This window comes from Panthera pardus, unplaced genomic scaffold, assembly GCF_024362965.1.
Source record: "Panthera pardus isolate Hobbes unplaced genomic scaffold, ASM2436296v1 HiC_scaffold_25, whole genome shotgun sequence".
Lineage (NCBI taxonomy): Eukaryota > Metazoa > Chordata > Mammalia > Carnivora > Felidae > Panthera > Panthera pardus.
The window spans coordinates 24445595-24468798 of NW_026526821.1; the positions used below are offsets into that span (position 1 = coordinate 24445595).

Sequence of the window (23204 nt, forward strand, 5' to 3'; positions counted from 1 at the left end):
AGAGTGAAATTAACAACTCCTCAAAACTTGCTCATTATTCTAGTAAGACATGCCTTCACTTGCTTACTTAGCAGCGCCGAGCGCTTTTACGAAACACCTGCTCTCTTAAGAGACGTCGCCCAACCCTTTACTACAAGCTTGAGAAGCCCCGCTCTACGTCGCCCCGCCCCATCTCACCGCAAGGCTTCCTGGGAGTGGTAGTCCCCAGTATGGGTGCTCCGGTGGCAGCAGCAAGGCGCGCCTGGCCGCGGAACTACAGAGGGTGGCGCACAGGTCGCGAGGCTTTTCCGCCTCACGTTTCCCTCCCCGCCTGCGCGCCCACCCCAGCTATCATGGCGGCTCCCTTGGCTCTGGTGCTGGTAGTGGCCGTGACCGTGCGGGCGGCCTTGTTCCGCTCCAGTCTGGCTGAATTCATTTCCGAACGGGTGGAGGTGGTGTCCCCACTGAGTTCTTGGAAGAGAGGTGAGGCCACTGGCTGGAGTAGGTGGCCAGGCCCCGCCTGTGCTCTCCTGGCCTCAGTGAATGGGAGGCGGGGGCAGTGGCCTCAAGCACGAGATTCTGAGGGAATTGACCCGCTCTGGCGCCCTCGGGGAGGGTGGGAGGGCGGAGCCTGAGGGCGGGGCTGCCGAGGGGAGGGGGCGTAGGACTGTGGGGCCAGGTTTGGGCCCCAGGGGCCTACTCACCTGAGGCTTGGGGACCTGAGGGGGTGTGTCCCCCTCGGGTCCTGAGCAGAGGGGCGTGGCCTGAGAAAGGATAGATATAAGAAAAGGGCGTGCTGGGTGGATTGGGATTTGCAGAGGTGATTCGGTTTTGGTGAGGGATTGTAGGTGGTGCTCCCTGGGGTATGGGATAGTGTGTGAGGGGTTCCCTGAGTGAGGGGACCTATCTTGCCTAAGCCAGTAGAGTGAGTGGGTGTGCTTAGACGCGTGTTCTCGGTCTGGGACTTGTACTACAGCATTTCCTACTGTTTCTTAAATTCTTCATCCACTATTTTATACCAGTGCCTACAGTGAGACAGAATTTGTGCTGAAGGATCCACAGGCTACTGGGAGAGACAGTTATAATCCTTTTTGGAAAATGTTCTTTCCGTGTACATCCAGTTCCTTTCTTGGAGTTTCAACCCTGAAGGAAGTGTCCTCTCTTTTTCCAGTTTCCTAAGGATGTGGGCTGTGAGCTAACTGTTGAGGGATGTAGAATTTGGAAAGGGAGATTAGAGAAAGAATTCCTGGTAGCAGAAGGTAAACAGGACCAAGAAAATGTTGAAGGGTGCAAAATGTACAAAGTGAAGGAGAAATGGGGTAGGGGTTAGGTTAGGGCCAGAATTTAAGACTTATAAAAAAACTTTCTTTACTTTAAGTACAGTGTACATCAATGCACGTATAATAAGTGTTGAACTCAGTGAATTTTTATAAACTGTATACACATGTAGCCAGCACCCCTAGCCAGCACCCAGATCATAAAACAAAACATTACAGGAGTAACAGCACCCCAGAAGTTCTCTTTGTGTCCCTGAACTTTAAATGCTAGAGTTTTGATGTTATCCCATAGACATTCTGGAATGGGGAATGGCATAATGAATGGTTGTTTTATGAATAATTCAAGCTTAGGTTTCTAAAAATACTATATATGAAAGACTATGGTAAGCCTCTGATCCCCAAGTTATTCCGTGTGTTAGATGGTGTTATTTCCCCCATTTTACAGATGAGGAAACCAAAATTTAGAGAAGTTAAGTAATATGCCCAGGTTTCCCAGTTGACAAATGGTGATAAAGGTAGTAGTAATTCTTATGTGTGATGGTGAGAGCTTACACTTGATAATCCTTGCATATAATATTTGCATATAGTTATTTGTTGAACAAACTGAATTGTTTGGGTTGAAGCCACTTGGTTCCTGCTTTCTTCTGGCTACCAAAAGCCCCAAGGCAGTATTAGGCCCTCCTTCCTCTGTTCTCTTAGCACTTTATACATACTTCTATTAAGAGTATGTCTCACTTTTTATTATAATTATTTGTTTATATCTGGTTTCTCCATTGTACTATGAGTTCCTTGGAGGCCAAAACTGTTTTACTCATTACTGAATCCTTTGTGCCTTGCATAGAGTAATTAGTTACATTGTTACTATTAAATAAATGTTGAAGAAAAGAAAACATAAGATCTGGTTACATATAGGAAGGGCAGGGTGAAGGATCCTAAGATGAGGCAATATAATATGATGATTAAGAGCACAGGGTCTGGGATCTTTAAAAGGGTTTGAGTCTTCTTTTGCTTCTCTACATATATCTGTATGATCTCCAACATAATTTTTCTCATCTGTAAAATAGGAAGTTATAATATGTACCCCATTAAATGAGATAATCCATGTTTAAGCTCTTAGCACAATAATGAAAGTCAAAACAGCTAATTCTAGGATTTTGAATCTAAATAATCAGGAGAACAATTGTGATATTGGCTAAAATAGGTGAGTTAGAAAGGATAGCAGTTAAGTGTTTGATGTATGTATAGGGTGATAGTATGATATTCAGAGGTTTAGGTCTGGAGCTTGGGGCCAGTGTCAGAGCTAGAGGGAGATTTGCTAATCACCTATCTGAATCTGATGGGGTCAGGATAATTATTTGTCCTGTTTTAAGCGGGGTTGGTACATCTGTATCACTTGTCTTCAGAGTATACTTTAAGACGGGATATTTTAAAAAGCAAGTGATTGTATTTAACCCTAAAAGGCAGGCATTTAAAAATATTGAAGTAGGAGCCCCTCTGGTTTCACATGACATTCATTCATTCCACATGAGTTTTTTGAGTGACCAGTTGTTTGGGTGAAGGACTGTGAATCCAAATAGATTTTGCTTGACTGTAACCATAGAGTGATTTTTAATGGGAATAAATGAGAAGTTGTAAACTTGGAGGAGATGATTCTTGTCTTCAAATATCTGAAGGGTTTTAACTTGGCATGTTGTCAGTTCTTTCATGTGCAGATGACAGAATCCAAACTCAAACTGCGCAAATTATAATAAAAAGTGAACTTAACGGCCTACATAACAGAACAATTCAGGCAGGGTAGATGGTGACTTCAAATCTAGCTAGATACAGAGACTCAATGATCTCATCATGACTAACTCTTTCTCTGTCTTGGCATTGACTGCATTCAGGAGGGCTCTTCTTGGGTATTGGTAAGATTGGCCCCAATAGTCTCTGACTTTTATATCCTCACAGTGTCAGGTCCAGTGGAAGGAGAGTGACTGTTCTTCAACAAACATAACGAAAGCCTTGGAATTGAGTCACATTGAACTTATTTGGGTTATATGCCAATTCTTAAGCCAATTACTGTGGTCAGCCTAAGTCATGTATCCATATACATATTATATGTATCCTACTGGCTGGCTCAGTTGGTGGAGCGTGTGACTCTGGATCTTGGGATTGTGGGTTTGTGCTCCATGTTGGGTGTAGAGATTACTTAATAAAACCTTAAAAATAATATCTATCTATCTACATCTTTGGAGAGGGGACAACCTTCCAAACTATGGAAGAGGGGGCATCCTATAGGAAGACCAGAGTGCTATTACCAGAAGAGGGGGAAATTGATCCTGCGTAGGTGAAAATAACGGATACCCATTATAATAGGAAAGACATTTTTTCTATGTCATTCATTTCTACAGACCCATCAGTTTATTTGGTAGTCCAACTAAAATTTATATAAATACTCTACTTGACAAAAATGCAAGCATGTGCTTCTCAGACAGTAACTAACACTAATATAGTGCTTTCTATATGACAGGCACTGTTCTAAACATTTTAGATATGTCTAAGAACTAATTTAATCACCACAATGGCCCTAAGATGTAAATAGTTTTATGTGTAAATACCCCATTTTATAGATGAGAAAATGGAAGCACAGAGAGATTAAGTCACATACATAATGTTTTGTGTGAATAGCTGGCAGTCTTTAGGCGTTGCTGTTCCGCCAGAGTGCACTCTATACCATCTTGCATAGAAATCTGTCAGAAATAATTTTGGAACTTTTTTTTTTAATCATATATTTTTTAATCATATATTTTAATCAAATATATCATATATATTTTTTAATCATATATATTCCTCAGCCTTTGCTCTAATGATTAGGAATCAATATGGGCTTAGCTTCTTGAGTTTAGGGTAGAGCCCAAGCTATAAGTGCTTATTTAGAAACCCACCTCCAATGCAGCTATGAGGGTCAGGGTCAGGAAGAACACTTCTGATAGCACTACTTTAAAAAAACCAGAACTTTTATTGTTAAACAAAATGGAGAATTAATAAACCACACATAACAATGTATTGCACAGTGAATTATTATAAGCAAAACACATTTGTAGGCATCATCCAAATCAAGAATCAGAACTTTGTCACTTATTCCAGAAGCCCTTATGTATGCCCCATTTTAGGCACACCCCCTCAGCGCCTTCATTAAATAACCATTATCCTGACTTTTATAGTCATGACATCTTTTTTTTTTTTTTTAATTTATTTATTTTGAGAGAGACAGAGACAGTGCAAGTTGGGGAGGTACAGAGAGAGAGGGAGACAGAGAATCCCAAGCAGGCTCTGTACTGTCTGCTTGGAGCCTGACGTGGGGCTTGAATTTATGAAACTGTGAGATCATAACCTGAGCTGAAACCAAGAGTCAGATGTTTGATTGAGCCACCCAGGTGCCCCCATGACATCTTTTTTTTTTTTTTTTAAGTTTGTTTGTTTGTTTGTTTGTTTGTTTGTTTGTTTAGAGAGAGAGAGAGAGAACAAGCCGGGGAGGGGTAGAGAGAAGGAGAGTGTGAGAATCCCAAGCAGGCTCCACACTGTCAGCACAGCCCCCGACATGGGACTTGAACTCATGAACCATGAGATCATGACCTGAGCTGAAATCAGGAGTTGGATGCTTAACCATCTGAACCATCCAGGCATCCCTATACTTATGACATTTTTACACCCTCTTTGTTTTATTGCTCTAATGAGTGTCCCTAGTTGCTATAGCTTAGTGTTGCCCTTAAATGTTTTTATATGTGGTTTAAGTCTCCCCTAATCTTTAAGGTCCCCATCCATACCATCCTTTTCTTATCTGTTGAAGAACCCAGACCATTTGACCTCTAGTGTTTCCCATAGTTTGGACTTTACTGATTGTATATTCATGGTTCAGTTTAACATATTTGTGTGTTCATTGTGTTTCCTGCAAATTGGCAGTGGGATCCAGAGACTGGATACCACTACTTTTTTTGTTTTTTAGCTTTTTACTTGAAATAATTTTATATTTATAAAACATTTGCAAAGATAGTACAGAGATGCCATGTATACCCTTCATCCAGCTTCCCTTCATGTTTACATCCTGCATAATTAGAGTACATTGGTCAGAACTAAGACACTACTAAGACAATAATGTCCATATAATACCATTAAACAAATTGTAGTTGCTCAGAGTTTACCATTTTCCCACTATTCTTTTCCTGTTCCAGCATCTGATTTAGGATCATATATTGCATTTGGTGGTGGGCCCTCATTCTTTTTCTATTGGTGAGAGTTCCTCAGCTTTGCCTTGTCTTTTATGACTGTGACACTTTTGAAACATACTGGTCAAGTATTGTACAAACAATGTCTCCCAATTTGGGTTTGTCTAATGTTTCTCATAGTAAGATTGAGATCGTGGATTTTGGGGAAAAGTCCCACTGAAATGATGTGATCTTCTCAATGTATTGGATCGAGGTACCTCATATTGAAATGGCTTATTACTGATGGTGTTAACCTTAATCCCTTGGTTATGATAGTATCTGCCTGGTTTCTCCACTGTAAAGTTACTATTTTCCCTTTTTAATTTATAAACATTTGGGGGGATATATGTAGGGGCTCTGTATATATCTTGTGTCTCTCTAAAGTTTTTACTCACTACTTTTTGCACTTATGGGTTGATGATCTTGCCTGCAGCAGTCATTACTATGGTGTTCTAATGATGACTTTTCTATTGCCCTCATTCCTTCTTCATTATGAATTGGAATCTTCTGTAAGGAAGAGTTGTCCCTTCTTCCTTATTTATTTAATATTTGTATGGACTTATAGGTATTTATTTTATTCTCTGGATTATAATCCATATTATCTTTATTTTGATGCTCAAAATCTTTGTCCATTGCAACCTCTTTCAGGTTGACTCCTTTGTCCTTGGACATACTTTCCTCACTATTTTGTTTGTTTGTTTGTTTTGTTTTGTTCTGGTGTTTTTAATACTTCATTACTTTCTGGAACCACAAGATGCTTTAGTCTTACCTTATTTTTCTCTTGGTCTAGCCCTGGAATTGACCACTTCTCCAAGGAATCCTGGTTTCTTTTATTGAAAAAAGTTATTTAGAAAGCAAGTTCTGGATGCTAGGTGTGTTCATTGCTATGGGAATGACACTGTCTCTTGGGCCTTCTGGGCTAGAAATATAGATACTACTTATTTTGAACAAGCTTAATGCATGCCCTTCTTGATATGGGAAGCTCAAAGACCATGTTTGCCTTTTTTTTTTTTTTTTAATTATTTTTGAGAGAGAGAAAGCGCGAGTGAGTGAGCGTGAGTGGGGGAGGGGCATAGAGAGAGAGGGAGACACAGAATGTGATACGGACTTCAGGCACTGAGCTGTCAGCACAGAGCCCGACACAAGGCTCAAACGCATGAACCCCGAGATCATGACCGGAGCTGAAGTCAGAAGCTTAACCGACAGGCGCCCCAGACAATGTTTGTCTTATGCTACATAATATGTTTTTATTATCACCCATAAGAAAAATATGTAAAGGTAACTAAATAAGAATTTTTACTTCATGGGATTTATCAGTTAAGAGTTGAGACACTTGGGGTACCTGGGTGGCTTATTTGGTTAAGCGTCCTACTTCAGCTCAGGTCATGATCTCGCAGTTTGTGAGTTCAAGCCCCACGTTGGGGTCTGTGCTGACAGCTCAGAGCCTGGAGTCTGCTTCAGATTCTGTGTCTCCCTCTCTCTCTGCTCTTCCCCCGCTCATGCTCTGTCTCTCTCTCCTTCAAAAATAAATACACATTAAAAAAAAAAAGAGTTGAGATACTTTATTGGGGTGCCTGGCTGGCTCAGTTGGTAGAGTATGTCTCTTGATCTTGGGGTTGTAAGTTCAAGTCTCATGTTGGGTATAGACATTACTTAAAAATAAAATCTTAAAAAAAAAAAGAGTTGAGACCCTATAAAAAAAACCCTTGTATTTTAGAATAGTCAGCAATAATTAATTAGTTTTTATGGTCAACTATTCTGAAGCATTAGTTGTTGGATAATAATCCCATGAAGCTGAAATTTTATTCAATTTATCTGGTGTACTTTTTACAGGTGTTATTTTGGGGGGTACTCTAGGAAAAAGAATGGCTTAAAGCTATGAGTTCTTTGTATTGTTTTGAGTATTTTGTTTTTCTCCCCAAACAGACATTTTACGAAACCTATGTTAAAATGTTCCCAGCAAAATATTATTGGAACATAGTTATATATGTTAGAATTTGGGGCCCTGGTTTTTCTTTTATACATGGAGTAAATTCACCATCACATTCTAGAGGATTTTGTTACTCTGTAATTCAGATGTTCCCAAATGTACTGCAGACCATGCCAAAGTTTTCAGTCATGTGCACCAGAGTAATGACATTATAAGTTCATCATAAATATCAATGTATTCAAGTAAAAATATTTTGAGTTGATGCTCTTCCTACACTTTTTAATGTTATAGATGGTGGGAGTAAATGATTGTTTGTTTTTTAATGTTTCCATGAGGTTAACTCTTTCCTTAGATCAATTATTTATTAAGTAATATGAGGTCATATTTAATCATCATGATAGCAGTGCCACATTCTAAGCACTTGCCAGAAAACACATTAACAAATTTTGAGGTGTACAATATCCTAGCAAAAGCATATCTGAGAGAAATTACATTTTAGACAATTGCCTAAAAAGTATGCAATCTCCCTCTGGATTAAACCAGTGGAGAGTGATGTCTATGGACAGCATCTTACTGGTCGTCTGTTGAATTGCTTTTACTGCTCTGTGGTAGGATGCCATTGACTTAGGTGGGGAGTTGCCCTGTGAAGTGGCCTGATGAATCATCTCCTGGGGTCTCCAGTTAAGCTGTTAGTGAAGGGTTGAATAGTTGTGTTACACAGCAACCTCTTTATGTGGCTCCGTGGGGCAAATTTCTTTCTGGTCCTAGTATAAGGACCAGTTATAGCTGTCTTGAGCAATAGCTTTTTTTATTTTAACAGCCAGTATGAACTCTGTAACTGATTAAGTTTCCTTCTAGGGTGGGTCCATTTAAGGCCCACTCATTATAAATATATATTTTTGGAACAGGCTTTGTAACTTTGATTTTGTTTTATTTATCTTTGAATAGGTAATTCTATCACAGGATTCAGAAACCAGTGGTGCAAAAGGCTATATGATTAAAAGGCACCTTTCCATACCACTTTCCTATAACCACCCACTTGTGTTCCCTGGAGGGACCAGATTCTTACGTATATCAGTTTCTTACATGTACTTCTGAGATTTTAGGCATATATAAGCTCATACCTTTTATAGTTTTTTGTGTGTCCGTTTATGTTTTTTCTTATCCTTCACTCATTCTTTTAAAATTAAATTTCCTGTTTCTTTCTAATAATTATGAAATAGTGCTCATTGCTAAAGATTCAGAAAATGAAGAAAAGGTAAAAGAAACTAAACATCTTCTGTAATCTTATCAGCAGAGATGGTTGCTGTATTTTAAATTTTTATTTATTTTGTTTAATGCCTAAGGTTTATGTTTAATTTGAGGCATTTCTCATTGAATACATATTCATTTTCTCTCAAATAATTAAATGGATCAAGGCTTATAAATATTTAAAATATTTATTTAAAATAAATATTTAAAATAAATATTTTAAATATTTATTTTAAATAAATATTTTAAATAAATATTTTAAATATTTATTTAAAATAAATATTTAAAATATTTATTTTAAATAAATATTTTAAATATTTATTTTAAATAAATATTTAAAATAAATATTTAAAATATTTATTTAAAATAAATATTTAAAATAAGTATTTAAAATAAAATTTGATCATACTGACATACTGTGTTATGACCTGCTTTTCATTTAAGAGTATTTCATGGCCATCTTTCTTTTAGTAAATGCATATCTGTAATGTGCTTTTTTATTTTAACTCTTAATTTTGAAATAATTTTAGATTTCAAAAAGTTGCAAAAATGGTACAGAATTCCTGTTTACCCGGTACTCAACTTCTTCTAATGTTAACATCCTTCATAACCATAGTACACTGACCTAGCCCAGAAAATTATTATTCATACAATACTAATAACTAATCTGTTATTAGAATTTTATCAATTATACCAGTAATGTCATTTTTATGGTCCAAGATTCAGTCCACAATCCCACACTGCATTCAGTTATTATGTATCCTTAGTCTCTTCCAATCTGGGACACTTCCTCAGTCTTAATTTTTTTTAAGTTTATTTATTTTGAGAGAGAGAGGGAGACAGAGAATCCCAAGCAGGCTCTGAGCTGTCAGTGCAGATCCTGACATGGGGCTCAAATCTCATGAACCATGAGATCATGACCTGAGCGGAAATCAAGAGTCAGATGCTTAGCTGACTGCGCCCCCAGGGCACCCCTCAGTCTTAACATTTTTTTTTTTTTTAATTTTTTTTTTTTTTCAACGTTTATTTATTTTTGGGACAGAGAGAGACAGAGCATGAACGGGGGAGGGGCAGAGAGAGAGGGAGACACAGAATCTGAAACAGGCTCCAGGCTCTGAGCCATCAGCCCAGAGCCTGATGCGGGGCTCGAACTCAAGGACCGTGAGATCGTGACCTGGCTGAAGTCGGACGCTTAACCGACTGCGCCACCCAGGCGCCCCTCAGTCTTAACATTTTTGAAGTGCACTGGCCGGCTATTTTGTCTCTCAATTTGGGTTTTCCTGATGTTTTCTCATGATTAGATTGAAATTATGCTTTTTTGGCCAGGGTACCACATTTTTGGCAAGGGTACCACATTTTTGGCATACGGACTACAGAAGTGTTTATCCCCATCTCAGTGAATCATTTCAGGAGGTACTTGATGTTGATAGTGTGAACTGTCCCAACGTTATTACTGCTGATGTTAACTTTGGTCACACAATTAAGGTAGTGCCAAGTTTGTCCATATAAAATTATTTCCCCCCTTGCAAATATGGCTTCTCATCATATTTTTTCTCCCTGATTTTAGTATCCCTTGATGATCTTGCCTTTCACAATTATTACTGTGAGGTCTCCCAAATGGTGATTTTCTATTTCCATCTTTCCTTCTACATTTGATACTTATAGTTCTCTGTAAGGAAGAGCTTTCTTTGCTCATCCACTTATTTATATTCATTTATATCATAGTATGATTTTTAACTATGAAATGTTTCTATGTATCTATCCACACATCCACATATATACATATCATAATTTATTTAGATAAATCTCTATTAATGGACATTGAGATGATGATTATTATTTTAATATTTACTTATTTTTGAGAGAGAGACAGAGTGAGAGTGGAGAGGGGCAGAGAGAGAGGGAGACACAGAATCCGAAGCAGGCTCCAGGCTCTGAGCTGTCAGCACAGGGCCCGAGGTGGGCTGGGCTCGAACTCACTAACAGCAAGATCATGACCTGAGCCAAAGTCAGATGCTTAACCAGTTGAGCCACCCAGGCACCCCTGGGATTATTTTTTTAAGTTTTTTTATTTTGAGAAAGAGAGCTAATGCACAAGTGGGGGAGGGGCAGAGAGAGATTGAGAGAGAGAGAGAGAGAGAGAGAGAGAACAGAGAGGATCCCAAGCAGGCTCTCCACTGTTAGCACGGAGCTGAATGTGGGGCTGGTCATGACCTGAGGCAAAGTTGTCCGCTTAACTGACTGAGCTACCCAGGCGTCCCAAGGAATTATTTTTATTTTTTTAATGCTCTGAGCACCATAATGAACATACAGTTATTTCCCTTAGATAAATTGCCCTAAGAACAATCATTTCAGTGTCAAAAGTACTTAAAAAGTACATATTTCCCTGTAGAAAATTTAATACAAATGTCACTCAAGCAACATATGAAAGTGCCCATTTCCCCACACTAGGGACAACATTTCTCAACTTCTAATATGTTGTCTTATTATTTTGGGGAATGTGGCAAAATATACATAAAGGAAACACTTTTTAGAGTGGGTGGAAATTACAGTGAGATCAAAGAAAGCTCATAGTTTAACAAAATTTTCTCCTGAGAGCTGCCCCACAGTGAAAATAGATGCTCTGTATGGAAAAAAGTTTCATGTCATCTGAAATGTTCAAATCAAGATTTAAAGCCACTTGCTGGGATTGAGGTAAAGGGGGTTGGACAAACTGTGAGGCCCTTCTTGTTCCTGGGAGTATCTAATACATTGGTCTCTGGCCATCTGCATATGTCTCTGAACTTGGATGAAGTTAAGTGAACTTGGATGTCTTACTTTTCAGTGGTTGAAGGCCTTTCACTGTTGGACTTGGGAGTGTCTCCGTATTCTGGAGCAGTATTTCATGAAGTAAGTGTTCTTGTTTTCTTTTCTGGGTATTAAGAGTAGTTTATAGTCACAAATACCAAAGCCTAACCTCCATTTTGTACAAACATTTGAAAAAATCTATTTTTGAAAATCATATTTAGAAACAGACCTTTTTTAGATGTCCTCTGCATAAGAAGGAGGTTTCACAATTGCAGTGGAAATGATCCAGATCAAGATTGTGATTTGTGGAAGCAGATGAGACTTTTGTAGAAGTTACCATTTCTATTGGCAAATAAATCGTAAACGGTTCCCAGTGCACAAATAAGTTGTATGCTAATTGGCCTGTAATTGGTTCTTTGAAACATGCTTTTCCATGAAAACTGTGTTAGCAATGCTGGTTTCTTAGAAAGTCACAAAAGCCTGTTTAACCCATAAAATTAGTTCTTAAGAATGCTAAAGTCATTGTTAGGTCACCATCATCCTTGCGTGGGCTCCTGCAACAGCTTCCTGACGAGTCTTGCTCCATTCGGTCTTGCTCCTTTACTTTTAATTCTGCAGTCAGAGTCATCTTTCTGAAATGTGAATCTGATTTTGTCAGCTCACCACTGAACTCAGGATAAAATCCAAACACCTTAGGGAGTATACAAAGCCCTGTGGGCCCTGCTTACCACATTAACCACATTTCTTTCCACTCTCACCTCCCCATTATTATTGGTTACATCGTTTTCAAGTACAAGTCTTCTAATTTGAAATTTTAACCCCTCAGTTTTACAGTTGTTTCCCTCATACATACTTTGAGAACAAATTTGTTTGTTTGTTTGTTTGTTTTTTCTGTCTAGTATTTTGAAAGCATTCAGCTTGGTTCTCATGGAAATAACAACAGGCTTTTGCATTCATATTAGTTAGCTTGTATTACTGTCTAACTGAGCCACAATAATAAGAGCAGCTAGCAGAAACAGGGACAATTTAAGACTCTTAATAAGCACACAATTCAGTTATTGGGAACAGATATGTGTGGGCATATAAAAGCATAGCCCACTAGCCACAAGGGCCCAGTGTGGAGGAGGCCTTGGGCAGTATGTTTTCTAGACAGAATAGGAACTCCCTGAGAGAGTTCTCACATACATTCATAATGCTCCAGCACTGTATTCTCTCTTACCTGTGTTTCTTTGCTCATGCTCTTGTCTCCTTATGGAAGGCTATTCTTCCCTCTTTTTGTGATTAGCTTTACTATTTAGGTATTAGCTTAGAGTTTACCTCCTTCTAGAAACCGTTCTTCCTGAACATCTTCCAAAGCATCTTGTGCTTATACTTTTAATGGCTCATGTCATACTCTTGAAATTGCCTCTCTACTTGTTTTACCTAGTATGATATATGTTCCTCAGAACAGGTACTGGCACCTTTTCATTAAGTATTCCTAGTACCTAGTCCTGTATCTACAGATGTATTCCAATCCCTCCCTTCCTTCTGTCTTTTAATAAAGATTTGTTAAGTACATACCAAATGCCAGCTACCCTGGTAGGTGTTAGGGATACGAAACAAGACACGGTCCTTGGCCTCATGGTACTTATTTCTGAGAGCACAAAGAAAAAAAAAAGTTAGTAAAAAGAAAACAGATTTCAGAGCAAAGAATATTACCAGAAGTAAAGAAGTTTATTGCATAATGATAAGGGGGCCAATTCTCAAGAGAACATAACAATCCTAATGTGTATGCACCTAATAACAGAGTTTCAAAATACATGGAAACTGACAGAACTGCAAGGAGAAATAGACAAATCCACAATTATAGTCAGAGGTTTCAATATCCTTCTCTCAGGGATTCATAGGACAAGCAGACAAAATCAACAAGGCTGTAGAAGCCTTGAATAGCATGTCAACCAACTTGACCTCATTGACATTTATAGAACATTCTGTCCAACAACAGCAAAACACATAATCTTTTCAAGTGTACATGGAACATCTGCAAGATAGACCATATTCTGGGTCATAAAACAAGTCTTAATGAATTTAAAAGGAATGAAGTCATAGAAAGTATATTCTTTGACCACAATAGAATTAAATAAAAAACTAATACCAGAAAGATGTCTGGAAAGTCCCCAAATATTTGGAAACTAAGTATTCTCCTCAATAACCCATGGATCAAAGAAGAAATCAGAAGGGAAATTAGAAAGTATTAGAACTGAATGAAAATGAAAGCACAACCTATTGAAATATGTGGGATGTCAGTAAGCAGTACTCGGGGGAAATATATAGTGCTAAATGCCTATATTGGAAAAGAAGAAAGGTCTCAAACTGATGACCTCTGTTTCTACCTTAAGAAACTAGGAAAAGATGGGCACAAAGACAGATCAATGGAACAGAATAGAGAACCCAGAAATGGACCCACAAACGTATGGCCAACTAATCTCTGACAAAGCAGGAAAGAATATCCAATGGAATAAAGACAGTCTCTTCAGCAAGTGGTGCTGGGAAAACTGGACAGCAACAATCAGAAGAATGAACCTGGACTACTTTCTTACACCATACACAAAAATAAACTCAAAATGGATGAAAGACCTAAATGTAAGACAAGAAACCATCAAAATCCTTGAGGAGAAAGCAGGCAACAACCTCTTTGACCTTGGCCACAGCAACTTCTTCCTCAACATGTCTCTGGAGTCAAGGGACACAAAAGCAAAAATGAACTACTGGGACCTCATCAAAATAAAAAGCTTCTGCACAGCTCAGGAAACAATCAGCAAAACTAAAAGGCAACTGACAGAATGGGAGAAGATATTTGCAAATGACATATCAGATAAAAGGTTAGTATCCAAAATCTAGAAAGAGCTTATCAAATGCAACACCCAAAAACCAAATAATCCAGTGAAGAAATGGGCAAAAGACGTGAATAGACACTTCTCCAAAGAAGACATCCAAATGGCCAACCGACACATGGAAAAATGCTCAACATCACTCATCATCAGGGAAATACAAATCAAAACCACCATGAGATACCACCTCACACCTGTTAGAATGGCTAACATTAACAACTCAGGCAACAACAGATGGTGGTGAGGATGCGGAGAAAGAGGATCTCTTTCGCATTGTTGGTGAGAATGCAAGCTGGTGCAGCCACTCTGGAAAATAGTATGGAGGTTCCTCAAAAGACTAAAAATAGAACTACCCTACGACCCAGCAATTGCACTACTAGGTATTTATCCAAAGGATATAGGTATGCTGTTTCGAAGGGGCACATGCACCCCCATGTTTATAGCAGCACTATCAACAATAGCCAAAGTATGGAAAGAGCCCAAATGTCCATTGATGGATGAATGGATAAAGAAGATGTGGTATATATAGACAATGGAGTATTACTCAGCAATCAAACAGAATGAAATCTTGCCATTTGCAACTGCGTGGATGGAACTAGAGGGTATTATGCTAAGTGAAATTAGTCAGAGAAAGACAAATATCATATGACTTCACTCATATGATGACTTTAAGACACAGAACAGATGAACACAAGGGAAGGGAAGCAAAAATAATATAAAAACAGGGAGGGGGACAAAACGTAAGAGACTCATAAATATGGAGAACAAACAGGGTTCCTGGAGGGGGTGTGGGAGGGGGGATGGGCTAAATGGGTAAGGGGCATTAAGGAGTCTACTTCTGAAATCATTGTTACATTATATGCTAACTAATTTGGATATAAATTTTAAAAATGACATTAAAATTAAAAAAATAAAATTGCCTTGTTCTTAAAAAAAAATAAATTAGGAAAAGAAGATAAATTAACCTCAAAGTAAGCAGAATAAAAGAAATAAGATCTAAGTGAAAACAAATGAAAGAGGAAAACAATATTGAAAATCACTGAAACAAAGTTGGTTCTTTGGGATGAACAGTCAAATTGATAAACTTTTGGGAATTGGGATATATTCAATATCTTGGTTGTGGTAATGGTTTCATGGGTGTATACATAGGCCAAAACTTATCAAATTGTATACTTTAGGGGCTCCTGGGTGGCTCAGTTGGTTAAACGTCTGACTTCAGCTCAGGTCATGATCTCATGGTTTGTGAGTTTGAGCCCCATGTTGGGCTCTGCGCTGTCAGCACAGAGCCCACTTCATGTCCTCTGTCTCACTCTCTCTCTGCTCCTCCCCTGCTCACATTCTCTGTCTCTCAAAACATAAATAAACATTAAAAAAGTATACTTTAAATATATATAGTTTATTTTATACTAATTATATTTCCATAAAACTAAAGTTAAAAAAAAAAGTGAGATTTCAGTTAAATGGTAAGTAAGTACATGTAGAAAAATAAAACTGGGTACAGGGATAAAGAGTGACAGTCAGGGCTGCCTGGGTGGCTCAGTTGGTTAAGTGTCTGACTCTTGGTTTCAGCTCAGTTCATGATGTCATGGTTTGTGAGATCAAGCTCCACATCAGGCTCCATGCTGACACAATAGAAACTGTTTGGGATTCTCTCTCTCCCTCTCTCTCTGCCCCTCTCCTGCACTCACTCACTCTTTCAAAATAAACTCAATAATAAAAAAAAGAGTGACAGTTGGGGCGCCTGGGTGGCTAAGTCAGTCAAGTGTCTGACTTGGGCTTAGGTCATCATCTTGTGGTTCGTGGGTTGACAGCTCAGAACCTGGAGCCTACTTCGGATTTTGTGTCTCCCTCTCTCTCTCTGCCCCTCCCCTGTTCACACTCAGTCTCTCTCTGTCTCTCAAAAATAAATGTTAAAAAAAAGAGAGTGAAAGACATGTATGTGTCACTATTTTAGATAGTGTGTTCAGGGAAGGCACTCTGAAGAAGTGAAATTTGAGTAAGAGATCTAAATGAAGCCAGCATATCATAGCATCTATGATGGCCCTGATTTGGGAATGCACTTGGCATTTGTGAGTGGATAAAGAAGGCAAGTGTTAAGGCAGAATGAACAAAGAGGAGAATAATAGAGACAAATTATGCAAAGTTAGGAATCAGATTATGTAGCACTTTTTATACACATGGTTAGGAGTTTGGTTCTTCTCTCTCTCTCCCTCTCGCTCTCTCTCTCTACCTACCTATCTATCTTTAGTGTTATTATTTTTTTAGTGTAATTATTTTTAATGTCCAAAATTTATAATATGAAGACCAGAGCTTCCTCCTAGACTCAAATTTATAAATTCTTATAAATTGAGATACTTCTTATCTAATGTGGTTTCTAGGAAGAATTCATTCAAGTCCTCAGTGGTCATTTGCTCAAATGGAATTATGTTCTTCATCTTCTCTAGCTCTCTCGTATTCCTCAATCCTGGCCTTGGAGAGAGGTAAAAACTCAGCACAACTTTTCACATCTTTTTTGTTAGCATCCTGGCACACGAGCCTTCAGGGCATTAAACTTCTCAAAGTCATTTGCCAAGTCAGCCTTTACCACATTGGCCTTGTATAAGCCCAGTTGATAGCAGGTGGATTCTTAGGTAGAGTAGCCAGTGTGGTTATAAGGGTCTCATTCCAAGACTTTAGGGAATTAACAGTGGTCTTTTGGTCTCAGGGTATGATCTTTCCAAGGGCTACTCAGTAAATGCCTATTAGAGAAAGTTTTTGCCCAGCCATCTTGAGATCCTTCACTAATCTTGGTGGCCCACGGTAGCAACTAGATTTTGTTTTTACTATGCTGGGAAGACATGGAGACTTTTAAGCCAGGAGAGGAGTGATCATATTTATTTTACATTTGATAAATATTGCTGTAGATACTGTAAGGGGAATTGACTCTAGGGATAAGAGGTGAAGCAGGAAAATGATTAGGAAGGATGCCTATGCAGTAGTCTAAGCAGGATGATGGTGGCTTGGGACTAGTGTAGTAACAATGAAGATGGTGAAAAGTGATTAGATTCTTTAAAAAAGTAATTAAATTCTGGTTATACTTTTAGAAGTAGACTTGTTAATAGATTTGATATGAGATACGAAGGCAAGAGAAGATTCAAGGATATGATTCAAGAATAGCAGGTTTTTTGTCCTGAGCAACTGAATAACTGAGGTTATTTAATGAGATGAGGCATACTGAGGGAGGAGCATTTTTAGGAGGGTAAGAAGTAAGAGTTCAGATTTCACCATATTAAGTTTGAAGACATCCAAATGACAATGGTAAGGCAACAGGCTATACAAATGTGAAACTCAAGAAGAGAGGTTCTGACTGGAGGTTTAAAATTGGGATCTGTCAGCCTACAGATGATATTTGAAAACATGGGACTTGGAAACCAATTTGACAATAAATTTCACATTACGAAAGAAACTAACAACTGAAAAAACAAACATGGAACTTGATGTAATCACCTTGTGTGATAGCCAGCCTCCATGATGACCCCCAAAGATTTCTACCTCTGGTATTCACACTTGTGGTCCTCTCCCACATCATACCAGAGTTGGCTTGTATGACTGAAAAAAAAAATATGCAGAAATAATGGTATGTCACTTCCTAAATTAGGTTATAAAAGACACTGTGGCTTACATCTTGGGCTTTCTTTTGAGAAGATAGACAATAGACAATCTTGTTAAGGAATTTGCTCTAAAGGAGGGCAGACAAATGGTATGGCAGATATCCGCTGAAGGCAGATACCTCATGAAGTTTTAAAGAATCTGCCCTATATTTATTGTGGCACTGTTTACAATGGCCAAGATGTGGAAGCACGCGTGCATGCATGTGCGCACGCGCGCGCACACACACACACACACACACACACATTGGAATATTATTTAGCCATAAAAAAGAATGGGATCTTGGCATTTGCAGCAACACGGTTGGACCTAGAGGGTATTGTGCTAAGTGAAATAAGTCAGACAAAGACAAATACCATATGATTTCACTTACATGTGGAGTCTAAAAAACCCAAACAAATGAATAAACTAACAAAAAGCAGAAACAGACCCATAAATATACAGAGCAAACTGATGGTTGCCAGAGTGGAGTGGAGTGGGGTGGGGGAGATGGGCAAAATGGGTGAAGAGGAGTGATACAGGCTTTCAATTATGGAATAAAAGGGACAGCATAGGGCATGTAGTCAGAGGTATCATAATAGCATTGTATGGTGACAGATGATAGCCACACTTGTGGGGTGCATAACATGGTATATAAACTTGTTGAATCACCATGTTGTACACCTGAAACTAATGTAGCATTGTGTGTCAACTATACTTCAGTGAAAAAAAAAAAAAGAAACATGTGGCTCAGTCAGTAGAGCATGTGACTCTTAATCTCAGGGTTGGGAGTTCAAGCCCCACACTGGGTGTAGAATCTGTTTTAAAAAAACATGTAAAAACTCTCAAAACTTACTAAAATAAAATAATAAAATAGCAAAAAAAAATTGAGAATCTGTGTATATGGTTGCTGATGGGAATAATCCTGTGGATAGAGAAGTTGGTGATGTAGGGAAGAGAATAATTGAATGAGCATTGTCTTTGAGGAGGCAGGAAGGAATGGGATGCAGTTCATAAGGGGAGAATTTGACTTTAGGTAAGAAGAAAGGAAGTTCATCTTTTGTTAATAAGAGAGAATATAGGTATAGATAAAGGATGTTGGTCAGTGGGTAGTGGGAAAATAAGGTGGTTCTCATTTAATTGTTTCTTTTCTCAGTGAAATAAGAAATGAAGTTGTCAGATGACAGTGAGGAGTGGGGAGGGAAGTTGGAGGTTGAGGACAGGGGAAGATGTGAAATAGTCCTGTCAGAAAGAATATGTCAAATGAATGAATGGAAGAGCTGTATCTAGCCATTTAACCATTATTTAAAATGTTTCTCTGGGAAAATGCGTTCTTAGCTATAGTGAGGGAGTCTAGAACATATTCTTACTCCTTACTGGGGTGTGTGTGTGTGTGTGTGTGTGTGTGTGTGTGTGTGTGCGCGCAGCGCGCACGCATATAAGTAAAAGGGGATAATGGCATGAGATAGTAATTTCCTGCTATAAGAAGCCATGTTAACTCTCTATACTTGTGTAAGATAACCTCTTGGGGAGTGAACAGTTGCTTCCCCCAAACGTAGTGGGGATGACCTCAAACTCGGAGTCCCTTGCTCCTCTTTCCTGAATATGGGTTAATTTGCTTGTAAGCTCAATGTTCTTAAATCAAGAGCTACCTGTGTTTCAATATAGTTTCTTTAAATAATAAAGCATAAAGAAATAAAATTGAGGGTGCCTGGGGGCGCCTGGGTGGCTCAGTCGGTTAAGCGGCTGACTTCGGCTCAGGTCATGATCTCACGGTCTGTGAGTTTGAGCCCCGCGTCAGGCTCTGTGCTTACAGCTCAGAGCCTGGAGCCTGTTTTGGATTCTGTCTCCCTCTCTCTCTGCCCCTACCCTGTTCACACTCTGTCTCTCTCTGTCTCAAAAATAAATAAACATAAAAAAAAAAAAATTAAGGGTGCCTGGGTAGCTTAGTCGGTTGAGCATCCAACTTGATTTTGACTCAGGTCATGATCCCAGGGTCATGGGGTTGAGCCTGCATTGGGCTCTGTGCTGAGTGTGGAGCCTGTTTAAGATTCTCTCTCTCTCTCTCTCTCTCTCTCTCTCTCTCTCTCTCTCTCTCTCTCTCAATCTGCCCCTCTCCCCCACTTGTGCTCTTTCTCTCTCTCCGAAATAAAAGAAAAAGAAAAAAATTATATCAAGCCAAGTGAAAAGAGTACTTTGGAAGAGAAAGTTCATCATTCCTTTGCCTTTTTTTTTTTTTTTTTTTAATCTTCAGCTGATTTTACCATCTAGTTCTTAGGGAAAAGTAAGAATATGTTAAAGGGGAGAAGAAAAATCTGCACAGGAGAGAAAAAGAGAATTGTGGCAACCACATTAGATTTTATGACTACCTTCAACAAATGTTTCTATTTTGTGTTTAGCCAAGTAATGATCATAAAATTGTGAGTTCATTCAAAATTTACCCTACCCTGACTGGGAATGGTCACTCACATGGAAATGTAGCATGAAGACAAATTATATTCACTGTATACTTCTCTATAATAATATGATATACAGTTAAACTACTGTGGACATGTTAGTTCATTATGGAAACCAGCCCATTTGCTGATAGGCTTTTTGAGAACTATTTGTTCTGTCATTTCTGAGACCTACTTAGTGCCACTCTAAACTATCTAAAGCATCAAAGCACTTTGAAAGCAGGCTATTGGTAATATAAATATCAAGTTACTACTTCTTACTGACAAAGATAAATGCAAAAAAGAATCCATTAGTAGACAGTTGTAAAACGTTTGGTTCTTTTAGAACTTTGGAAGGCAAAGTTGATGCCCTTGTTTTCAAAAGGAGGTAAAAAGTTGATCTCAGGTAGCTAACATATTGAGGTTTTACTGTATGTTAGGCACTGTGCTAAGCACTTGTGCCCATTACCAGTTACTCCTCCCAAGAACCCTGTGAAAGGTCACTATTCTTCTTCTTTTTTTTTATGTTTATTTTTGAGAGAGAAAGAGACACAGAATCCAAAGCAGGCTCCAGGCTCTGAGCTGTTAGCACAGAGCCTGACGTGGGCCTCGAACCCACAAACTGCGAGATCATGACCTGAGCCAAAGTTGGACACTTAACCGTCTGAGCCACCCAGGTACCCTGAAATAGGTGGCTATTCTTATTTTATAGCTGAGGAAACTAAGGCTTGGAAGGGAAAAGTACACAGGTGGAACCTGGATTTAAACCTGAGTTTGACCCCAAAGCCTTGTTCTTTCTACTACACTAGCTAAAAAGCCTGTTAGTGACCTTTGCAATATTACAGGATATATTTTTGCAAGTGATTGGGAGTTGGAAAGAGGTGCTCCTGAGTCACCAGCAAAAACTCACTAAAACCAAGTCATGCACTATCTTTCTGGTTCTGGTGGATTGGTGAACTGGCTTATAGTAGCAGATCAACCCTCCTGCAAAGAAAAACTAGGAAAGGAGGATGAATAGAAAAAAATATCTCTTTGATGGTATTGGAAAGTATCAAGATAGCCAGGATTATTGAGGGGCTGAGATCCCAGAGAGGAAAATACAAAATGTGAGACTGACAGTCTGAGCTGCTTTCTCTTTGATGTATTTATCAATTTGTAAGTGGCATAGGCTGAGGGCAGAGAAAGAGAACAGAAATTGGCTGTTAAGAGGCTAAGGAGCTAAGTAGAGCTATTGGAAGTCTCACAGTGCTGGAGAAATAACAAAATCAAATGCATGGCCAACCAAGGTGGCAGGGCTCTGGTAAACATCTTCGCTTCCAGTTGGGTCCTCCGAAGGACTACACTGAAGGAAGGAATAAGGGTAAATGACATATAGATATTACAAAAAAATAAAGGGGCGCTGGGTGGCTCAGTCCGTTAAGCATCCGACTCCTGTTTTCGGCTTGGGCCGTGATTTCAGGGTTGTGGGATTGAGCCCTGCATAGGGCTCCATGCTGAGAGTGGAGCCTCCCTCTGCCCCTTTTTCCCAGTTGTGCATGCTCTCTGTCTCTCTCTCTCACTCTCTCACACAGACACACACACACACACACACACACACACACACACACACACACACACACACATCTAGCTTAATTAGCTAAACTAATTAGATTAAGGTGATGCTATTCTATTCTAATTGCTTGCCAGAAATTTAAAGAAATCCCTTCTGGAAGAAAATAGCCTTGTCCAGAACCTCTAAAATTTTTCATATCTATAATATCCATCATTCAACCAAAAGTTACCAAGCACAATAAAAGAGAAAAATAAATAGACACTACGGATTCACAGGCGATTCAGATATTGGAGCTGTCAAACTTAGACTGTAAGATAACTGTGGTCAGTGATTAATATGCACAAAAAATAAGTGACGAGGTAGAGAATTTCTCCAGGGAACTGGAATATATAATAATGAATCAAATGGAAATTCTAGAACTGGAAAACATAATAGCAAATTAAGAATGCAATAGGCACAGTTAACAGCCAATTACACAAAGCTAAAGATTCATGGGGCACCTGACTGGCTCAGTCAGTAAAGCATGTGACTCGTGATCTTAGGGTTGTGTGTTCCAGCCCCACATTGGGTGTAGAGTTTACTTGAAAAATAAATAAAATCTTGGGACATTTGGGTGGTTAGGTGCCCGACTCTTGATTTCGGCTCACGTCATGATCTCACTGTTCATGAGTTCGAGGCCTGCTTGGGATTCTCTGTCTCCCTCTCTCTCTGCCCCTCCCCCATGCATGCATGCTTACTCTTGCTCTCTCAAAAATAAATAAACAAAAAATAAAAAAATAAATCTTTGAGAAAAAAAGATGACTCATGATCTGGAAGATAGATCTGTAGAAAATATCTAGACTAAAGCTTGGAGAGAAAAGGATAGAAAACAGAAAAAAAAAAAAGAGAGATCAATGAGATATAAAACATCTCAGAAGACAGAAGAAGGGAAAACATTTCCCAGTTTATTTTATGAGTTCAGCAATCTTGGTCCACTGTGGAGTTCCCCTTGGCTATTCTGTATGCCTTAGAATTAAAGTTTACCTCATACCTTTACTACTCTTGAAACTGATAATAGTAAGATTTAAGTTAATTTGTTTGTTTGTTTTTCTCCTACAGACTCCATTAATAATATACCTCTTTCATTTCCTGATTGACTATGCTGAATTGGTATTTATGGTAAGTAACCTTCCACATGAAATCAACATGTATATATCTTTATAGTCTTTTATCTTGTTGTTTTTAAGAAAAATTATCTTTTAGGAACTTA

General features: G+C 38.7%; 1 protein-coding gene and 1 pseudogene across 2 annotated transcripts in view; one reads left to right on the forward strand and one right to left on the reverse strand.

Moving 5' to 3' along the window:
* The first annotated feature begins 299 nt into the window (after positions 1 to 299).
* Positions 300 to 23204, forward strand: part of PIGU (phosphatidylinositol glycan anchor biosynthesis class U) — an 83492-nt gene continuing 60587 nt past the window's right edge. The window contains exons 1-3 of one of the 2 annotated variants that reach the window (XM_019458728.2): positions 300 to 462; positions 11509 to 11573; positions 23054 to 23113. In XM_019458728.2, coding sequence (XP_019314273.1) covers positions 333 to 462; positions 11509 to 11573; positions 23054 to 23113 — 255 coding nt within the window. In that variant the 5' untranslated portion in view covers positions 300 to 332. The remainder of the gene's footprint in view (positions 463 to 11508; positions 11574 to 23053; positions 23114 to 23204) is intronic. The other variant, XM_019458729.2, reaches the window with a different exon arrangement.
* Positions 16681 to 17107, reverse strand: LOC128773518 (ATP synthase subunit d, mitochondrial-like; annotated as a pseudogene).